Raw genomic sequence first — 22,524 nt, 5'->3', positions numbered from 1 at the left:
ACACTAGCATTATGAGTGAAAGCTGAAAACCCCAAGTATCACTTTTTGATGTTTTTGAGAAAGTTTAAATTTTAATCATAAGTGAGAAACGATTTTTTTTTTTTTTTTTTTTGTTATTTATGTTTGATTTCTCTTTCTGTATATTTGAGGACTGGATTAAGGAAGGCTGAAATATAATACTCATAAACTAGCAGGAAAAATTCAAACATTTCAATACTATATTAATATTATTTAGTATATTAGTTCTTGTATATTGTTGTAAGTGCCTTATGTGGTGTATGTGCCTTAGAACTTTAAATATCTAAATTAAACTAAATATATATATATAAAAAAAAAAACATTTGATTGTTTCGCTTATTCCTTCGTCTTCTTTTAGTTTGCATGGGGGGCAGTCGTGCATACTGGAAACGGTGCTCTTGAGCAAGGCGCCTAACCCCCACTGCACCGGATGTGTGTGTGTATTCACAACTCACTGCTCCTGATGTGTGGTTAGGCTATTTTTTTTAGCAGTGATTTAGGCCTAGGAAAAATCTATTTATTATTTATTTTTATTTATATTGCATATAATATATATATATATATATATATATATATATATATATATATATATATATATATATATATATATATATATATATATATAATATTTTTTATCGTGTTGTTATTATTATAATAATTATAATGAAGAGATTAAGTAAAAAGTTGTTCCTCCTGAACATCGAGTCCTTTAGAGGACGCTGTGATGCATGTACGCCCTAAGCCTAAGATTTGTCTCCTCTTTATTCTGTGGTGCGTACGTCACTGGCGCTCTGGTCTGTGATTGGCTGCTGAGTGCAGGTTCCTGATGTGTCTCTCAAGGAGTGCTGGAGTTTCGGATGTATGCAGGTTTGCATCAGTACGTTATAAAAGATCGCGCAAAGTGGAACCAAACCCCATAGACTCAGTCCGAACCGAAACCAGCTCCAGACAATGGCTCAGTGTCCAGCAGCGTCGGCCAGTGGTGATGTGAACGGAGGCAGCAAGACGAGGAGGAAAGTGGCCATCATTACAGGCATAACCGGTCAGGTAATGTGAACGGATACGAATAGTTCACCTAAAAATGAAAAGCTGTCATATTTACTCAACCTTATGCTGTTCCAAACGCTTATGACTTTAATTGTTCGGTGGAAAACAAAATGAGATATCATGTCAGGCTGAATGACACCCTCAGTCATCATTCAGTTTCATCAGAGGAAAAAAATAGAGAGAATAGTAACAGTTCAGACTAATATTAAACAGTTTTATCCTAAACACGTACTGACTGCAAGGCTAGATCTCCTTACACTTTTTGTTTACCATGGTAACCATAATTTTCGCTAAAATACCATAATTGCTATAAATATAGTAATCTTTGTCGACCTTTAATACTTTTATATGGACATATATAATATATACATGTATATAACACATTTATTATTGCATTATTATTAATATTGTATTATTATAAATAATAGTTTCATAATCACACGTGGTCATCTCCTGACTCACAGACAAAAACTGTCAACTAACTTGCGCTACTGCCAGCCTCTTGGACATTCTTACTGCATAACTGAAGATTAATATTTGATGCTACGTGTCATTTCTACGAAGATGACATCACTTGCACTAAAAGCTATTACTATGCATGTGTTAGAGCTCTGCCCTTTTCACTGTTACCTGAATGTACTTGGCACCCCCAAACATTAGAAAAATAGTATCTACTATGTGTAGCCTACTCTCCCAGTTGTTGTTTCTTTTTGTATTTATTTATTATTACAGTAGGTGCATGCAATTTTTTGTGTACTTATGCACTATTCTATGGCATTTTTTTGTAGTATAGTTGTGTGTTCGCACAGAAAATTCCAAAAAGAAAAAGTGCACTTCAAATACACTTTAAAAAAACAACTTCAGACTTTTTGAAAATAACCTTATAAAATTCATACACTAGTTAGTAGAGTGCATACATAGTGTATAGTGCTAGGTTGTATCGCCCATGTCTGTACAAAATATGCCCTGTTCTGTCTGTAATGCTGGTGACGTTTTATTCCAGTTGTATGTGGCTGGAATGAAAATGTTTGTTTTGACAATTTGCATACGGTAAGCATCGTTTACAGCTGTCGTGTACATAAAGGAGAGTCTTATGTGAGGCCCATAAATGCCGGCTGTTGCTTATCTAACCCCACCTATGCCCTTTTCTTTATGAAATGAACGCAATGTTTCATTATACACAATGAAATATGTAACAAGAGAACTCTGTAACACATATGTGATACCTAAAGGTTCACTGAAGACATAAGCAGGTAGCAAGCTGTCGTTTTCCAGATTCAGACAGTTGAAACTGTTCAGAATAGGAAGTAGACAAAAGGGCATAGGCTAACTATAATTTCGGTTGAAAATAGTATATTTGTAAATGTTTGGGATATTTAACAGTATATTTCCTAAACTGAGAAGAAATACAACACATAAAAGTTTCTGAGACTGAATATTTAACAAGGCAAGTGCCGCTCGTTTATTTTTTATTTTTTAGTAAAGGCTACACCCATGATTTCAAACATTCTCTAGTCAAATTATGCTCCGGTCAGGAGACAGAAAGATGAGGAAATGTTAGCTTTTGTAAATTTTAAATGATTGTAAAATGCCTGTTTCAGATGATGTGTGCAGAGCCTCTCCCATGAGACTTCATTAGAAGTCTCGCATTGTTATTATGCAAACACAAGGGGTTTCTAGATTCTTCTGAGGAAGCTTGAATCTGCCTCGCCCTCATTTGTCAGTTGATGTGATGGTGACAGTTGACATTGTCTGAGGAGCCTTTTTAGCTACTGGTGGTATTGGTGAGCTACTTCACTGTTAAAAGTAATGAAATGCTTTGGTGTACAGGAGAATAATGCAGAAAAACTTGCTTAAGAGCAATTATCGTTTTCTTTTTCCTTTTCAAATTGCCAAGACAACCAAAAGTGGCTTGAGAACAATTCCATCAGGCTCATGTTTTGGCCTGGCCAGAGTCCAGATTGAAAACCTTATAGTGAATATTTGGCCTCACATTAAGCTCAAATTAACTGTGAGAACATGCTGTACTTTTTCAACATTATTTGTGCAATTCTTGCTAATTTCCTCCCGATGAGTGATTTGTGATATATATATGTATATATATATATATATATATATATATATATATGTATATGTATGTGTGTGTGTGTGTGTGTGTATATATATGTATATATATATATATATATATATATATATATATATGTCTGCGTGTCATGCATGACGTCATGTTCATTGTAATTGAGCTCTTTTGATTAACAGGAAAGACCAGCTTTTAACGTTCGTTAAGGTGCATGCGGTCCGGAAAATCTCACATAACTTGAATGTTTGCATTACGTGGTGTTTAACATTTAACAATAAAAGAATGAAGCAGGAAGTTCCTGGTTCATCTCATTATAATAAAAGCGTCAACTTGGGCAGGGCGAAGCAAGCAGACAGTCAGACTGCAGTGTTCTTGATGAACAGCAGAGGGCGCTCGAATGACAGAAATCATTCATACTGAAGCGTATCTGCATGTTCTTTGCTGATGCAGTTTGGAGAAAATACTATTGATAGTGTTTAGTTCTCACATGTCTTGAATCTGTTTTTCTAAACAAAAATTAGACTGCATTACATAGTACATTGTAAATCTGGCCCAGTTAGCATATATTGTTGTTGTTTTTTATATACAGTAACATTTAGCATAACATGTTTGAAAATGTTTTTGCCAGTTTACGTTGTATAGGCCTACACTAGAAAACGGACCAATCAGCTAAAAGCTCGATGACTTAAGCAACCGACTAGGCCTTTTTATTTTATAGGCCGAGGTTGATGGTTATTAGATTGTTAGTATTATTATTGATGCGCATGCGCTTAGAAACAAAGCAGACAACCCTCACTGGACGCACTTTACCGCCTGTGTCAAACGCAGTTTCCATAACCGAAATGAATAGTGAAAACTTCAATTTTGTGTCTTTTTGATGTACGCACTTAATTATGTTAAAATTGTTGCGCCCACTTGTGGTTCACAAGGGAACACGGAGCCATTTGTTTGGAATTATGCTTTGATGCGGTAAAGAGAGAAAGACTGTTTTACTGCGGTCACGGACCTTTTTTCACACATGCAAATCAACACGAAGTACGTGCACAATCACAGATGATACGTCACGGACAGAGAGAGAGACTGACACATGTACTGGTTTGGTTGGGCAAGTTAAGTGGGCTTATTTGATTAGCTTTCATTCTTTCCTTTGCCATTTTGGTTTTCTCAGCATAAATGCATCCAGTTTGCCACAAACAATTAGCCTGTGTCTAATGCAGAGGTCTAAATGGCTATAGATTTGTATAAGGGTGATTGCAATGGAAAGTTTTTCCAAATTAGCCAGCATTTCTGAGACGTTTCATACGTGTGGTTTGACTCAAAACAAGAGATTAAAAAATGATTTTAAGTTTATAATTCGGACATAACCGAGATGGTGGGTTACAAGGTAGGCCTGTGTGTGCGTATGCACAGACTGGTTGGAATGTCGTGTCCGTCTAGGTTTCCTGTCTATGAACGTAATCTGCGGGAAACAGGCAACGTTTCCCAACAGTCTCAGTGTGACGATAAGCTGCTTTTTATCAGGGTTATGAGTCTGCGCTGCAGTTGGCACTACTTGTGTCACACACACACACACACACATGCACAGAGAGCCTCAGGTGGTCAGACATTGAATGTTATGTATGTAAATGCCCATTGAACGGTGTGAAAAGGAAACGGAAATGCATCTTTAAGCACATCTTTTCCTCTGCGGACATATATACTTACGTTACAGGCACACACATGGCTGTTAGAGCTTCTCTTTTTTTTCCCAAAGGTCTTTGGGACTCTGCCTATATCACCCCAGCAGGAAGTAGGGGGCGGAATGCCATGGCCGGGGCGGAATGTTCCAAAGTTCTAGAATGTGCGGTCGGGAAGTATGAGAGGGGAAAAAGGGAGAACGAGAAGGAGACGAGAATAAGAATGAAAGAGGCCTCGAAAGTTGCTTATGTTTTAGGTTAAAACATGTCTTTAGGGTACGGCCGTGTCACTTTTTGACAGTCAGGTGGATTCAGCGGCTTAGACTGAGCTGTCAGACTTGTACTGACTGACATGATGGCCTTGTTTGCTTGATTAATACTGTGTGTTTGTGTGTGTGATGCACACCGATGATTCAGTAAGCTTGTATTACACTGGCTTACAGTGTGTGTGATGTAGCTCGTATAGGCACTCCTTACTTATTTGTTAGCCGTCTTGCCAACTGTTTTTCTTGCATTCTTTGCAGACTATGTATGGAGCTCGAATTTTTTACCGTTAAATGGATAGTTAATCCAATAATGACAGCTCTGTCATCATTTACGCACCCCCGTGTTGATCCAGACCTGTATGATTTTCTTTCTTCTGTCTATATGTCTAAATGTCTATTTGTCCATAATGTCCAGTGAGGCAGGAGCAGTTGTTTCAGACAGAAAGTCATACAGATTTGGAACGACATATGGGTGAGTCTCGACACGAGCATGTACGTGTGCGAAAATGCGTATTTGTATAATGTAGGCGTGTATTCGCTGTGGTCTGGCTCTTGAAATTCAGAAAGAAATGGTCATTGTGTTGCATACTCTCTTGGGTAATGCTTGCCGTAAATGTGTGTGTTTCTCAAAACCCAAAATAATTCTCCCTCTGTGTGGTTTCAGGATGGATCCTACCTGGCTGAGTTTCTGCTGGCTAAAGGTTATGAGGTGGGTAAGCCAATGTAACCCTTAAAGACATCTTACAAACTCGTCGGAAATCATTCCCACGTTGATCTGATGCAAATCTGTCTCACTGCTGCCAGTTAATAATCAAAAATAAGATCTCATTTAAAGTTAAACTGTTCATTTTCATAATTTTTTTGCTCATTAAACAGTTTTTACAAATAAAGAAATACACTTCTATGTTACTACGGTACTGAGTCTATTTTTTGTTCTCATTTTTTCAGAATACTTTGATTAATAAAAAGTTCACATTTATTTGAAATAGCACTTTTGCTTAATTGAATTTGTCCTTGTTGAGTAAAAGTATTAATTTCTTTTTTTAATGACCTCAAACTTTTGAACGGTGATGTCTATACAGTTTATTAGATGAGATTAACTTTTTGGTGTTTTGGACAGGTTCATGGTATCCTCCGCAGGTCCAGCTCTTTTAACACGGGCCGGATTGAACACCTCTATCATAACCCTCAAACGCACACAGAAGGAAGTGAGTTTCACTTCCTGGCTATAATAAAAAATCATGTTTATTTTGTTTTTAAATGTATAAATGTCTTCTAACCTGTGTAAAATATTACTAGGTATTGGATCCTCTAAGTGTTGTAAGTTGTTCATTCAGTATTTTCTTATTTTATTGTTATATATATTTTCCTTCATGATTTCAGTCTAAATGTTCTTATGAACTATTTGGATGGTAATTATTTATTTTGGGTTGGACTTACACAATGGTTGTCCCTGTTCTTTTAAGTGCTTAATCCCATTCTGATCAAACATGTAAAACAATCGCCATCCAAATAGATCTATTGTCTGTGTCTGGTTTTGAAAGGTAAAAAGAAATCAGAATTAAATAGAATGAAATTTAAAAGTTTTGCTTGAAAATCCAGAGACAGACTGATGATGGGCTGATGATGGATTGAGCCCGGTGATGGGCAACTCTATATATATTTTTTTTAGCAAATACTACATTTTAGACATGGTTATGATCTCTTTGTGTTGGGTCTGGTAGCCTTTGCTTAGGTGACAATCTTTAAACTTGAGCAGATGTGGAGGATAAAACTCTTTCTAAAACTGTCCCCGGCGGTAAAGCTATATCAGATTGCTTTATGTGAAATAAAACAATTTTTATTCCATCCATCATAGACATGAAGTTGCACTATGGGGACTTGACTGACAGCACTTGCTTGGTGAAGATTATCAATGAAGTCAAACCCACAGAAATATACAACCTGGGAGCGCAGAGTCACGTCAAGGTAAAACACCCTCATTCTCTCTGTATTTCTCAATCACACAGATCCTCTTTGTCTGCTGACTCTCAATCTCTCCTTCTGACCGGACGCGCACGCACACACACACACACACGCAAACTGTTTCATAATGATTTGGGTTTCTTTCTTAGTGTCTGTGAGGTGAACAAATGACCCCATCCAAGTAATTCTTTGGAAAGGAAAAAGTCTTAACCAAATACAGAAGACTTTCTTTCACTCGCTGTTCCTTTACCCACACCCCTAATGTCTAGTCATCTGGGATGAGGTCAGGGGGATGTTAGTCAGAGAGTTGGCCATCAAATGGTGTGTGTGTGAACTTCTGTGTGGGTGCTCCACAGGGTATTTTATGGGAAACAAGCACAACCGGCAGTTAAAGTGAGGGAGAGGAGGGAAGAGAGGAAGATGACTGAATAAGAAGATCAAAAGCAGAATGAGACAAGACAACGCGGAGGGATATGAATGAGACGTTAATATTGACATTGCTCATGCCGCTCTGATGTTCAGTCACAGGAAAAACCAATTAAGTGTTCATCTGGTGTTAGAGAGAAATAACAGTGTCGTGTTTTTGCTGTAGCCTAAAACGTTTCAACCAGACTTCCGAAGACCCCACTCATGCGGCATGCCTTACGTCAGCAAAACTGAGAAAGTTATTATAGGTTGATGAGAGATTATGGTATCCACAATAAGACCAGAGACATTTTTAAGAAAGTGAATAAGGGTCAATTTTGATTTCATGTTGTCAAGCTCAATCATAAACAAACTACACAGAATGCGTTTTTGCATTCCTCTGCTCTGCTTTTCCATTACTTTTATATGTAAACTTGCCCTAGACTGACATGTTTGACTGTTGCACTTTTTTTTTACAGCGTCTTTCGCTTGACGCAGCATTAAAAAATTCGTTGCTTAAAGGAGAACTCCGGTCAATTTTAACATTGAGCTCATTTTTTTGTACATTTGGAGTGCTGTCAATACAGAGAACAACGACAAAAATCGGTGTTGCCTACACCGAGTTATTCTATTTTTAAAATTTGCACCCTGTTGACTTCAATAGGGCAAGTACTAAACCTGCTTTTAGCCTGTACCTGTGTTTACATCCTGTTTTCGGTTGAAGTCCAAAGTAGTCGATTGCCGAGTTCACGCGCATAGGTTTAGTTACCTATGATCACGCGCGTGAACTCGGCAATCGACTACTTTGGACTTCAACCGAAAACAGGATGTAAACACAGGTATTTGCGCTGGCTTAAATAACATCATTTTTATACATATCTTTCACATCTACTGCAGTCAGATTCACTCGTGTTTACTCTGAAGGGATCACTCACATTGGCTGTGCACTTGTAATGACACATCAAGGATGTTAAGAGGCTAAAAGCAGGTTTAAACATTGCCCCATTGAAGTCAACAGGGTGCAAATTTTAAAAATAGAATAACTCGGTGTAGGCAACACCGATTTTTGTCGTTGTTCTCTGTATTGACAGCACTCCAAATGTAAAAAAAATGAGCTCAATGTTAAAATTGACCGGAGTTCTCCTTTAAGTTAAAAAACACTCCGCTTCCCTGCGTCTCATGCTTTTAAAACATGTTCTGCATGAACAGCTCCTAGAAAGCAAGTTTTTCCTGTTAAAGCTTTCACATTATTTAACACTCAAATCGCTTAAAAATGTCTGAATGTCAATGTATTTGGTAAAGGTGAACAAATAATTATTTTCTTAGAACTATTGCCGCTTTTTGAGTCATTTTTGGTGGATTCAAGTCAGTTCCCCTTAAATTCACACAGGTGTATTAGCAAAGTAGCATTTGTGAAATGATTTGCTTAAAAAGTGCGTTTGTGCTATATATATTTTTCAAATAAATGCTAATTGGTTTGATATTTTGTTTTTTATAATTCAAAGACATTCATGCATTTTTAAATATGGCTTAGCTGTTCAAATACTTTTTAGAGCCACTGTTTGTCTAAAATGATTCATGAGCCTACTGTATGGTTGGTTTGTAAGGATGGAAAGATCCAGACAGCACCTGCAGGCTCACACTGAACGCGCACAGTTAAATACAGCAGCTGCCGTAATATGGAACTAAATTATTCAGATGGAAACTGACTGAGAAACATTGGCCAACAGACAGGCATCCATTCTAATAATTGGGAGGTGTTCTGGGTGTCCCATCAGGAGGATCATCTGCTGTGATGACAGATAACAGCAGGATGCTCACTGTCACAATAGAGCTTTAGTACAGCTGTGGCTCTTCAACAAAGAGAATAAAAAAGTACTTTAAGCACAGGCATAAGACTGAGGGAGAGTAGTTCATATTTAAAGATTGCTGTCATACTGTGACAACCGCAATCAGGATTGCTATGTGGAAAAATAAACAAGCTTGATTTAATTATACCTTCATTTTAGGCTTGTTAACTTGTAAATGTGTGTGTTAGCCGGGTATGTTCATTAAAGTTAGGCGTTTCAATCAGTGCCCGCTGTAATGAAGTGGTAGATCACTGCTACTCTCTGATTGTAGTTTACATTTTATACTCGCCACACTTTGTTTGGATATGGCTAAAAGAGTGGCAGAGAAAACACATACACACACATGCTCGGTTTCCAGTTATTACACACAGGGGTCAGCAAAGTGCTATTTTGTTTGAGAGTACCGCTTGGCGGTTTTTGGAGGTTATTTGTTTATTCTTACAGGAATGTTTCAGGAAGAAAGTGAGGTGCTTTTTTTCCCTCCTTCCACATTCTGTCTTTGTCTGTGAGCATCCATAGTCCTGTTTAGTGATAAATCTGAAGGATATATGATGGAAAGACAACAAGTGCAAAGACTGTAATGAGCTGTGATTGAATTAAAATAGTTATGGGGTGTTCAGGTCTAATGTTGCACAGCAAAATGTTAGCTCTCTGTTAGTACGACTGATTAATGTTGAAATGATTGTTGACTTATAATAGAGTTCGACAAACTGTTCCTTCTTTTGCCCTGTTCCTGTTTATTTCAGAAATATTTTTAAATTGAATGTTCTAATAATTTATGTAGAACAAACTATATATTTTGAAAATTGTTAGAAAGAATTTGTTTTAAAAAGAAAAATTATGGCATTGAAAAAAAATCTTTGAAATGTAATCAAAGTATTTTTTTAATATATACAGTGTGCTGTACAAACATATATAGTGTGTGTGTGTGTGTGTGTGTGTGTGTGTATATATATATATATGTTTATGTGTGAAGTAAAAGTTGTTTTATTTTTAATATTATTACTACTACTACTATAAATTGTATTTCATTTACGTGCTAATATACACTACCATTCAAAAGTGTGGAGTCAGTACGATTTATTTAAAAGGAATTCATACTTTTATTCAGAAAGGACACATTAAATTGATCAAAAGTAACCTTGAAATATATATATATATATATATATGAAGACTTCAGATGCAAAAGCCTCTAAGTGCCATCTGAAATTTTCTTCTAAAATTAGCATTTTTATCAAGCTCATATATTTAAGTTCAGTAATTTAACTTTAATGACAATTAATAGGTCATTTTCATTGCCATTCAAGTGAAATAACTGAACATAAACATACAAGCTTGATAAAAATGATCATTCTAGAAGAAAATTTCAGATGGCACTTAGAGGCTTTTGCATCTGAACTCTTCATATATATAATTCTATTTTAAAAAGTCTATTTTAAATCAATGCTGTTCTTTTGAACTTTCTATTCATCAAATAATCCAGAAATATATGAAGCAGTACAACTGTTTTCAACATTGATAATACTAAGGAAAGTCACTTGAGTATCTAATCCGCATATTAGAATGATTTCTGAAGGATCATGTGACACTGAAGACTGGAGTAATGATGCTGAAAATTCAGCTTTACCATCACATGAATAAATAACGTTTAACACATATTAAATATTGCTGAATTTTTGATCAAATAAATGCAGCCTTGGTAAGCAGTAAGCACAAGTGACTTATTTCAGAATCATAAAAGACCTTACTGCCCCCAAACTTTTGAACAGTATCTCTTTAAATGGAGTAGTACTAATGATTCTGTTTCATATAATATAAAATTATTTTTTTTTAGTTTTGTGTCTGAATAAAAATCCAAAAATATCAAAATCTATCAAATCTAATAATTAATTTATCACATTAAAATGGAAAATCTATAGCACCCGTTAGACATGCTTAACATGAAATATGAGGTGATAACAATAAAAGAACACTGCATTATTCAGGTGGGATATACCAGCTTCAGGAGGTCTGTGTGTGCCAACACAAAGGAGAGATAAAGGCGTTATTTACATGTGAATGCAAACGGTTCTGACTGGCATTTCAGCATGTTGTTTGGCGACAGACAAAGAAAAGCTGTAAACCATAATTCCGACTCTACCACCAAAAAAAGCGCCGCGTGCTTTATATTTTGATGTTTGTACAAGTTTAAACCTTGCGGTTATTATCAAATAACCACAAATGGAGCTGCCTTTTGGGATAGCAAACTACAATTAGTCACGTACGACCACATCAAACTTAGATCACATGATTCTGAGTTGAAGTGGCATTTTTTTTTGGCTGAGATTGTGAGGCAAGTAACACACACACAGGGCTGCAGAGTGTGTATTTGAGAGAAGAAGAGAAAAAAAAAATCATAAATTAATGTACCCTGTTTGATTAGAGGAACTTTAATTCTTTCCGAATCACTTTTTGACTTTTTGTTTCAATTTTAAAGCAATTAAACTGAGAACACATGTGAACATCTGTGGTATTTGGGCTGTGTTGTTCTGAGTTGACCTCTCCGTCAACTCCAAATGGTTAGTATGTTTCTATTCGACTCCGAAAGTCTCACTGTGAATGTGTTTTTGTGTTTGCACAGATATCTCTCTTATAGTGCCGGCAGAATCTGTTTGCTCAGTGTTAGGTATGGTGTGATTGGCATGAGCTTTGTGTTTGTGTTTGGATTAGTGCAGAGCTCTAGCTAATATACCGGTGTTGGACTAGAACGTGTTTTGTGTTCGCCTATGAATGTGTTTGATGTACAATGTAAGTGTTGTCTAGGTAAGACTTTTGACATTGTACACATGCTTGTAGACAGATGTGACCGCAAACGCCGAAGAAAATGTCGCCGAGTGACACACTGAAAGATAACTCTTTCAGCTCAAGAATCATTTCCGCTAATGACGACAGCGTTTTTTATTAAAGCGGCGGTTGCAATGTAGGAGACTTTGTGTTACACTGAGCCTAAGTTTCCTTGTTTCCTAATTGGGTATCTAGAGGACGCAAGCGCTCACGCTTTCACGCAGACACACACAGTTAATTGCTTGTGTAAATCATTCCACTCTTGTCACCTGCAAGGACTGACGTCACCGCCAACAAACAGGCCTTTATTCAGTGGCGTTACATCACGTTAAAAACATGATTTTGATTTATCTAAATGACAGCACCTATTAAACTAGTGATTAATTATGAGATATAAAAATCTTTGCACTCCCATTTCTGTCACTGGGTTGGAATACAGATGCATTTTAAACACTTTTGTTTGTGTGGTAGACATGTTGTATAACATGCTTATTCAGACACTGGGAGCGGTAGAAAAAACACGATATGTAATCTTTTTTTTCTGTATTTGCTACTCGGTAGACTAATCACTATAATCATTATGTATATTTTTATAGATATATTATATTAATTATAATCAGTGGGTCATTTTTATTTATTTATGTATGTTTAATGAATGTCCGACTAAGCATTTGTGTGCATATTTTGTTGGCCAGTTACAGACACTCCACTTAGTTTGTGAATGCAAGTGTGTCAAAACGTTTTTTTTTTAAGATGACCCAATAAACTTGTCATCTTTGGAAAGTGGCACCATAAAGCACATCAAGCAGTGTTGTCAAAAAACAAAAACAGTTTTGACACATCTCTAATCTCACATAAGCTTTGACTGTTTCACATTAGGCAAAGGAACGAGTGTGAGATCTGTCATAGTACACCTTGTCTTTTTTTGCCAATATTCAGTCTAAGAAAATGGGTTAAGATGGCTTGACTTATCAGCTCATGTAAAATTTTGGAAGGACTCTGATTGACACTCCATGGTACATCTGAAAAATATGCCAGTTTTTGTGAATTCACTGGCACAAGCACTCGACGCTTGATTGAGAGGTGGAAAATAGCCGTTTGCAGAATAAAAGCAGGTATTGCAATGAACAATTCATCCTTTGTGTGGTATAAACTGACACATTCTTGTCTCATGCCCTGCCCTAAAGGTGTTAACAAGAGAAGCCTTTATTATATACTTGTGTTGATTATGCTTATTCTTATTTATTAGTATTAGTATTATTATTGTCATTACATCAGGGAAAGATGTTGAACAGAAGTAAGGAATGAAAGAATAAAAATAAAGAATGATAGTTTGGATCATAGCATTACCAGAGATGTTGGCTCAAGTGACTGGAAGACTAGAATCAGGAAATATCCAACGGCAGATTAGTATAGTGTGTGATTCCAAAGTAAACTCTAAAAATGATTAATGATATTTAAGATTATGATGAATGTAAGATAGGATGCAAGAGAAGGCTTAAATTCAAAAACATAAACCACCAGTTATCACATTATATTCAGAGAAATGTAATCGATGTTTGCACTTTACTCAACGTTACTATTTTACGTCTTTTATTTCATGCAGATTGGTGGAAAAGTCTCAAAGCGCCACGTTGTGCTTTTTCATGTATCGCAGAAACCTCTCTGCTTGCAAATTATTGGACTCTCTCTGGTGCCATTTGTCTGCATGACCTTTAGATCTGTATTCTGTAAGTTCAAGATATTCAAGCAGGGCTCAACAATGAGGAAACAATATTTTTTTTGCCGTCAGTCAGGCCAGCAGCTTAAATTTGTACTGTCCTGACAATATTTTTACACGCCTTAAGGCGAGACACTACAGGTGAATAGGGTAAAATTTGTAACTAGCAGATATCACCATGAAACTTTAACAGTTGATTACCTACATTAAGATGAGAAAAAAATGTATTACAAGTTTTCTGTAATTTAATGTTTAAATATACAAATTAGGCAATATCTAATTAAATATGCACTAATTTGCATATGTTTTAAAAAACTAAATCGGAGTTTTGGATAAAGCCAGGTTAACACATATTAGATGGGAAAAAATTACAGAGGGATTTATGGATATACTTTTGTTATCCTGTAAATCAGAAAATACTGTCAATAGCCTTAAAAAATGATTTTCGCCATGTTTTTTGGAAGAAAATGTTATATAAATCAGGCTAGGAGTAATATATTTACAAATCCCTCTGTAAATGTCTTCATAATATAACTAGGTACAAGACTGGAAAGTTTGGTGTATATCGGCTACTGAAGTGGAGATTTCGCACTTGGAGTATGCAAGAAAAGTCATTTTGAGAAAACGGGCTTTAAAGATTTATCATCAGCCAATGAGATTGCGCATTCAGCCCTTTTACTTTCACGATTGGTTGCTGATAAAAAGGAAATTACCATATTTGGATCCGACAGGATTGTACAGGAGAGAGAGAGCTTTCCAACGTGTTGATTAAGAACGCCAACTTTTGTTGAATTTATGAGAAATCTACAGACGCAAACAGACAAAGTGTAGTAAAATAAAGACCTAAATGTGTATTTCGGACTTTTTTTCACTACAAGTCTGAAAGAAGACATGTTATTGAAGACAAATATCCAAAAATCTCAAAATTGACCAGTAAAAATAAATAAATGTTTTTGCCTGCCGTGTCTCGCCTTAACACATAAAAGATATTCACTTTATTTTTTAGAAACATATACTGTGTGTTTGATAAATTTAAAGGGATAGTCCACCCAAAAATAAAAATTCTGTCATTTATTCCTCACCCTCATGTCGTTCCAAACCCGTAAGTCTTTCGTTCATCTTCTGAACACAAATGACGATATTTTAATGAAATCTGAGAGCTTTCTGTCCCTCTATTGACCAACCCTTTAAATTTACAGTATATTTTTATGTATATTTTAGTTTAGTTTTTGTTGTTGTATTGTATTGTCATGTTATCCAGCTAGATCACATTACCTCTGTGGCGTATTTAAATCAGAATTTGCAGGGACAGTCTTCAATATAATGCAGAGAACTAAATGTTTGCATTTGCAAGTCCTAAAAACAAGCGGGTATGAAGGGTAATCGATTGGACAAGTGACAGTCTGTCTGAGATTGTGAGTTGTATTATTCCAGAGAATAATACAACTCACTTTAGTGGATGGCATGTAATGACAACACGCATTTGAGGGTAAAAAAATTATATGGTAATGAATTTGGTCTGCAGAAAGACCTACTAGACACCAGAGTCTATAATTACAGCTATTTATAGCTTGGAAGCATTCATCATCTTCTCTCAAAATAAGCAGGTCAAGCACTCGTATTTGATAATATGGTGTTTTTTTGTGTTAATCTGAAGCGCATTCTGCACTGCTCAGTTCTTTTAACGCAACAAAACTGAGGCGGATGCTCAGCGTTGCAGATTTTGGCATATCAGTTTGTGCATTGTCATTTTCAACATTGTTTAGTATAGGCTGCTTGACATACAGATAAGCACACACAATTGCTTGCCTCATTCTTTTGAGCTCCTAAATGACAGCACCTGTCATCTGTGATGACACATGTGCTGTGTGTGTGTCAGAGAGTTGGTTCAGTCAGAGACCACTCACATGTGGTAGTTGTTGGTTGCTGTCAGCGCAAGGTTAACTGTCAACTGTCAGGAGCTGAACAGAACCTTGTGTGTGTCTGTGCTGTTCTCAAGCAAATGAAATGGCATGATGAAAAACGTGTGGTCGGATTATGTGGACTGCACTATGCTCGTCACTTTAGAAGTGTTTGTACAAAGCCCAGACCTAAACACCTTTGGGATGAATTTGAATGCCGACCGTGAGCCAGAACCCATCACCCAACGTCAGTGTCTGACCTAACTGACGCTCTTCTGACTGAATGGGTGCAAATCCCGCAGCCTTGTTTTAACATCTAATGGAAGACCTTCCCAGAATAAATGCATGTCATTTTTTTTAGCCATGTGTTTGAAATTAAATGTTCAGCAAGGTCAGCCACTTGCTGTTTTATTTAGTTTTTTTATTAGTTATATAATATATATATATAATCTTTATTTTCTTATTTAAGAACAACACATTAAAATAAAATTTAATGTGATTGTTTTTCATTTTTGTTTCATTTTTATTTTTATTTTTTATTTTTGTTTTATTTTTTAAATAAATTAGAAAATAAAATATGACGCATCTCTATATAATAATTAATTCCGTTTTTTACTATTTTTTTTTATTTAAATCAAATGACAAAAAGAAATAAAAATCTCTAGTTTTGTGTCAATGAAGGGGGTACTTGAGCCCTACCGATGGAGCTGTGGGGCTATACGAGACAAAAATGGTTGAGAAACGCTGTCTTCTGGAAACATAAGATGTGGTAAAAATAGAGCTTTGTTTTTACAAGGATGGAGACAGTTTAAGGACATCTGTAACAGGCTAAATGATTCCCTAATTATTCGCAGTCATGGTTTCTCCCCTCCCTCCCTCAGCTCTCACACACTCAAGCTTGTATTGGCGCTGCGATTGCTTCAGACAACTCGCGCCTGGGGCAACCCCAACCGCAGCCCATAATGATCCAGGCTGTTGCCATGTTTACATGTGTGTTTATGTTTGAGGGAACGAGTGAATGATGAGGTGAGCGTGTCTGGTTGAGAAGGCAGAAGAGCGAGGGAAGTTGGTGTCATCTCAAGCATAGATTTAATTAGCTGATGAATTCCAATCCTGACATGCCGAAGCCGTGAGGAGTGTAGGAGTAGTATCGATTGGGGGGAAGGGGGTTAGGTAGAGCCAAAAGAGAAAAGGGTGCACGAGTCGCCTGGGGCACGGGGACTTTCCCAATGGCAGACATTAATTCTGCCCCCCTGACAGTTCCAAGTTGCTGTGGAAACGCAAAGAAATTGCTTTCGCTGCACAATTTTCTACAAGTCTCCCACTCACTTCGGATAACGTGTAAAATGCGGCCGCACTTGCATAAACAACAAAATCCCTGTAATTTCCACGTCTTTTCTTAGCCTACAAATGCATACAGGGAGCAATTTTGAGTTCTCTTGCATCAACGCAATGGCTACTGCTACTAGAAACAGCTGGAACGAGCAAATTAAGGTATCGGTGTTCCTCTAATAGCACTATTTTGGCATATTTGTGACATTTGAAATCAGTGTCCTGGCTGTTTGTTTGGAGAAAACAATGCCCAAGAAATGCAAATTGCTTGCAGGGTGGCAAGATGCCGTGAAAGCTCTCCACAAGGCACAGTCTAAAAACATAAATCTTCTTGTACCTGACAGAAACATGTCTGTCTTAGTTCTAACTGGTATGATTGAATGTTTTGGCTCACATTTAAGAGCATGTTTGCACAGTCCAAAAAACTTAAGGCTAATTATCCCAGCAACGGTAATGATAGCTATTGGACGACCGCCAAGCAACACATCTAAAGTCAATCCATTCCAGCATTATAAGGATTATTTTGAAAGTGATGCGAATTTGCGTTGCGAAGACACTTAAATATAGTTTCAGTCTCACGATAATCAGCTGTCAGTCGCGTTTTGTTTTCATGCTGAGGTGTGGTTACAGATGCGCACTTGGGTATTTCAGAGCTAATTCAGATCATGCCTGTTGCAGAGGGTTCGTCTCATCGGAAAATCGTGTAGGTGCGATTCTGAGAAGTGTGTGTCAAATTTGAGGAACAGGTTAGATTAGTTAGTCTCTCCCTCTCTTTCTCTTGCTCAGTCCCTGTCTGTCTTTCTCACCATATCTTTACCATCTCAGTTTCAGTTAGGGATTCCCCGGCTCGCTTGTGTTTGGGAATTAAGTATGTCTGAACTCGTTAAATTAGAGCAGAGGCCTTCTCTCTCAAAAACACATCATGTAATAATTCAGTCGCATGATGTAGCACCCCAAACTATTTGCAATATTAAAGTAGTTCACCCAAAAATGTACATTTATTAACTAACTCATACCCTTGTTACATGATTTTCTTTCTTTGTGGAACACATGGTTGTTGTTAATGGTTGTTTTCTTCCATGCAAGTTATCAAAACGCGAAAGTACAAAACTGGTATTGTGCACTATATTAATCTTACAGAGTTTTGTGAGAAAGAAAGGCCTAAATTAAAATCTAAATTTACAGATAATCTTGGCATCTGCTTGTTCTCTTTCCCGCTTTCATGAGAGAAGAAGGGATGACTGATTTGTGAACATTCTTCTTTTGAGTCAAATCTTATCAGTGAATCAGGTCACAAAACCTGAGGTTCAGATTGTTAGTTGATGGTCAGTTTTGTTTTGTTGCTTGCAAGTTGTATGCACCGAATACAGTTATTCATACATTTTACCCAATTTACATTGACAAACCCTTTGATGCTCTGTGTGTTTTCCACTAACAGCAGAGCATGCAACTCTATGCAAACAAAGACACTTGATATCAACCATCAAGGACAAGAATGTTTCTCTCAGCTTTGAGGGTTTTGTGCCGAGTTTTATTACCAGACCCTTACTTGTTTTCATATTTCCTTAACTTGTTTATGTTGACTCTGGCAACTTTTTGGCTTAGGTTATTGGGTTATGTCATAACACTAAATTTCATTTATCCACTTACTTGTATACTTTTGCATGAAGTCTTATGCATACATGCTTTGTGTTTGCCAGATCTCCTTTGACCTGGCTGAGTACACCGCAGATGTTGATGGGGTGGGTACGCTTCGGCTGCTGGATGCTGTGAAGACCTGCGGTTTAACTGACACAGTCCGCTTCTACCAGGCCTCCACCAGTGAGCTCTATGGGAAAGTACAGGAAATTCCCCAGAAAGAGACCACGCCATTTTACCCACGATCCCCTTATGGTCAGCACACACACATGCGGTTCCTTTATACTTTTAATTTTTTGTATATTTATAAAATATGTACACTACCGTTCAAAAGTTTGGGGTCAGTAAGATTTTTTGACAGAGATTAATAGTCTTATTCAGTAATGCAAATTTAAATTGCCATCAAGTCAAGACAACTCACCTTTAGTTATACAGCGCTTTATACAATACAGATTGTTTCAAAGCAGCTTGACAGTGATTACAGGAAAATGATTCAGTGATGCAAACGGTTCATTTCGGCTGTACAGCAGCTCTAAAAGAAAAGTTTCATTATTCAGCTGAAGTCAGTTCAGTGTTGATTCAGTTCCATTGTAAAGATCATCAGTTATTAAATTAGTAAACTGTTTTCTGCAGAGCTGCTTTATACAGTACCAGTCAAAAGTTTGGAAACATTACTATTTTTAATGTTTTTGAAAGAAGTATCTTATGCTCATCAAGCCTGCAGTTAAAAAAAAAACAAAACAAAAAAAACAGTAATATTATGAAATATTATTACAATTTAAAATAATGGTTCTCTTTTTTAATATATTTTAAAATGTAATTTATTTTTGTGATGCAAAGCTGAATTTTCATCAGCAAGTACTCCAGTCTTTGGTGTCTTATGATCCTTCAGAAATCATTCTAATATGATGATTTGATACTCAGTTATTATCAATGATGGAAAGAGTTGTGCTGTTTAATATATTTTTTTGGAATACTTTTTTCAGGATTCATTGATGAGTAAAACGTTAACAGCATTTATTCATAAAACAGCATTTATTCAAAATAAAAACATTTCTAACAATATAAATCATTACCATCACCTTTTATCAATTTAACGCATCCTTGTTGAATTAAAGTACTAATTTCTTTAAAAAAAAAAGTTATTGTTCCCAAACTTTTGAACGGTAGTGTATATTGTTACAAAAGATTTCTATTCTAAATAAATACAGTTCTTTTAACTTTTTATTCATCAAATAATCCTGAAAAAAGTATCTCAGGTTATAAAAAAAATATTAAGCAGCACAACTGTTTCCAACATTGATCATAAATCAACATATTAGAATGATTTCTGAAGGATCATAAGACACCAAAGACTGGAGTACTTGCTGATGAAAATTCAGCTTTGCATCACAAAAATAAATTACATTTTAAAGTATATTAAAAAAGAGAACCATTATTTTAAATTGTAATAATATTTCATAATATTACTGTTTTTTTTTTTAACTGCAGGCTTGATGAGCATAAGAGACTTCTTTCAAAAACATTAAAAATAGTAATGTTTCCAAACTTTTGACTGGTACTGTATATGAAATGATGTCATCATCCAGCTCAGTTCTCGTCCAATTGTGTCAGTGCAGTCAAATCAATAATATTGTTGAATTTTAAATTGATCAAAAGTTACAGTAAACGCATTTATAATGTTTCCACAAAAATATTAAGCAGCACAACTGCTTAACATTGATAATTATAAGAAATGTGTATATATATATATACATATATATATTATCATTTGAAAATCATCATGTGTCTGAATTATTGATAACATTTCTTTAAAAGTGTTATTGCAGTAACCTTCTGTCTCTCCCTTGTTTTTAATCTCTCTCTTTTTTCCACAGGTGCTGCTAAGCTCTATGCATACTGGATAGTGGTCAACTTCAGGGAAGCCTATAACCTCTTTGCTGTGAATGGGATCTTGTTCAATCATGAGAGTCCTAGAAGAGGTCAGAGTTTAAGACACACACCACACACAATATCTGCCTACATACTGCAGATAGCTTTAAAAAAAAATTGAATGTTTGGTTGTTCTAGTGCAGAGAAACTGAAAGTACTTTGCTTAGGGGCAACTTTACGTCAAAAGTAGGCCTGGTGCTGTTTTATTTTCATTGGTTGTGAAAAATGTGCAGTAACCAGCAGCCACTGCTATGTGTTAGACCTCATAACTTTATCACCTCATTCATCAAAACATATGACTCATTTTGTTGTTGGTCAGTCTTATCAACTCCAACCCCATTTTATAACATATTAACAGTGAGTTTCTTGCACACAAATACATTTAGAATTCATAAATGCTTCCAGTATGTTAAAGGTTCTCTCAAGAAATGAAAGGTTTTTTTTAATCATTAACATGACATCATGTCGAATGTATTTGATATTCAAGAAAATAAATTCACTTTAATGTATTAAGAACCAAAAGATGGATTACAATGAGGCAAATTTATCAGTCCATTTTGTGTTAAATTGTCTATTTTAGATGTCAAGCTTTCAAAGTTTGCTGAGCAACTAATATTTGCTTCTAGACGAAACCTCTGGAGTGTTTTTTACCCTGTGAATGCGCTGTCAGTGTTGTGTTGGCAGTCACAGCGCGACGGAACTGTTTACATTGGAAGTGTGTAGCGTGACGCAGCAACTAGATGGCTTCCATTATAAGTGCTTGAAGTGGCGACATTTTCAGTGATTGTAATCGGAGTGACAGTTTTGTCCTATCACATATGTAAAAATTTCTAATTCGGAGAGAATTCTACTTATCTAGCCAACAAATCAAGACATCAAGATGGCTCACTAGGTTTTAAAACATGCAATTGTTGTGTCCGAAACCGCTCACTCGTTCACTCATTCACTAATCCCTATATAGTGTATGGCATTTGAGTGCACTAGATCTGCAAGGAGTGAGTGAATTTGGACGCTGACGTATACACTGTCGCAGAAACGGCTTTGTCACACGTAGTGATAAAACTCCTTTTATCTTACATGTTACTTGCTTTATAAAATAATATTAACAACAATAACAATCATAATGACTTTATTTTGTAATTATATATATACCTCCGTGCCAGCTTTGTAGTTTCATCGATTGAAATTGTTAGAAACTCTCGCGCTCACAGATGGCGTGGTCGTTGAGCGCCTCAGGCGACTGTTACGATTACATTCAAATGAATACGCTACTTACAGATGATTATTGAATATTTTTAAATCATCCACCAAATTATTATCTCTTACATTAAATTAAACACATTAAATTGAGTTAATGCCTAAATAATATATTTTAATAAAAAAAAAATATACCGATAAAATGTACCTTATAAATATCATTTCATTCATCTATATAATATTGTCTCAATATTTTAATGTTTTATTCAAGTAATGATTAATAAAAAAATATTAAAAAACTAAAAAAAAACTAAAACTAGCATGAAATACATGTTAAAGCAAAAATAAGAAAGCTGTAAAGCAATTTCTGGTTTAAACTCGCTCGCTCCCGCACTTTCACGGGAGCTCAGTCCTCTCCGCAATGGATTGTGGGAAATAGTGCTTCAGCAAGTGTACATCGAATGTACACTCGAATTCAGAGAGGACTGTGGGTAAAAGTAGTGAACGAATGTAAGGAATGATGTCGTTCACTCAGAATCCGGACACCACTACAAAATGGCCGACACCCGATATAGTGCACTATATAGTGGATAGGGAGCAGTTTCGGACACAGCTAATAACAGTGCTGCAGACTACAGTGAAGGAAGTGATGCAAGAGTCCAGGGAGAATGTTG

General features: G+C 36.1%; 1 protein-coding gene across 2 annotated transcripts in view; it reads left to right on the top strand.

Annotated features, from left to right (window-relative positions):
• The first annotated feature begins 757 nt into the window (after positions 1 to 757).
• Positions 758 to 22,524, top strand: part of gmds (GDP-mannose 4,6-dehydratase) — a 63,600-nt gene continuing 41,833 nt past the window's right edge. Inside the window, exons 1-7 of one of the 2 annotated variants that reach the window (XM_081379464.1) lie at positions 758 to 1,065; positions 5,752 to 5,796; positions 6,208 to 6,295; positions 6,387 to 6,407; positions 6,946 to 7,055; positions 18,784 to 18,976; positions 20,599 to 20,703. In XM_081379464.1, coding sequence (XP_081235590.1) covers positions 970 to 1,065; positions 5,752 to 5,796; positions 6,208 to 6,295; positions 6,387 to 6,407; positions 6,946 to 7,055; positions 18,784 to 18,976; positions 20,599 to 20,703 — 658 coding nt within the window. In that variant the 5' untranslated portion in view covers positions 758 to 969. The remainder of the gene's footprint in view (positions 1,066 to 5,751; positions 5,797 to 6,207; positions 6,296 to 6,386; positions 6,408 to 6,945; positions 7,056 to 18,783; positions 18,977 to 20,598; positions 20,704 to 22,524) is intronic. The other variant, XM_081379465.1, reaches the window with a different exon arrangement.

This window comes from Scardinius erythrophthalmus (assembly GCF_964197995.2).
Source record: "Scardinius erythrophthalmus genome assembly, chromosome: 11".
NCBI lineage: Eukaryota > Metazoa > Chordata > Actinopteri > Cypriniformes > Leuciscidae > Scardinius > Scardinius erythrophthalmus.
Note: the sequence above shows the minus strand (reverse complement) of the source record. Positions and strands in the feature narration are given on the sequence as shown.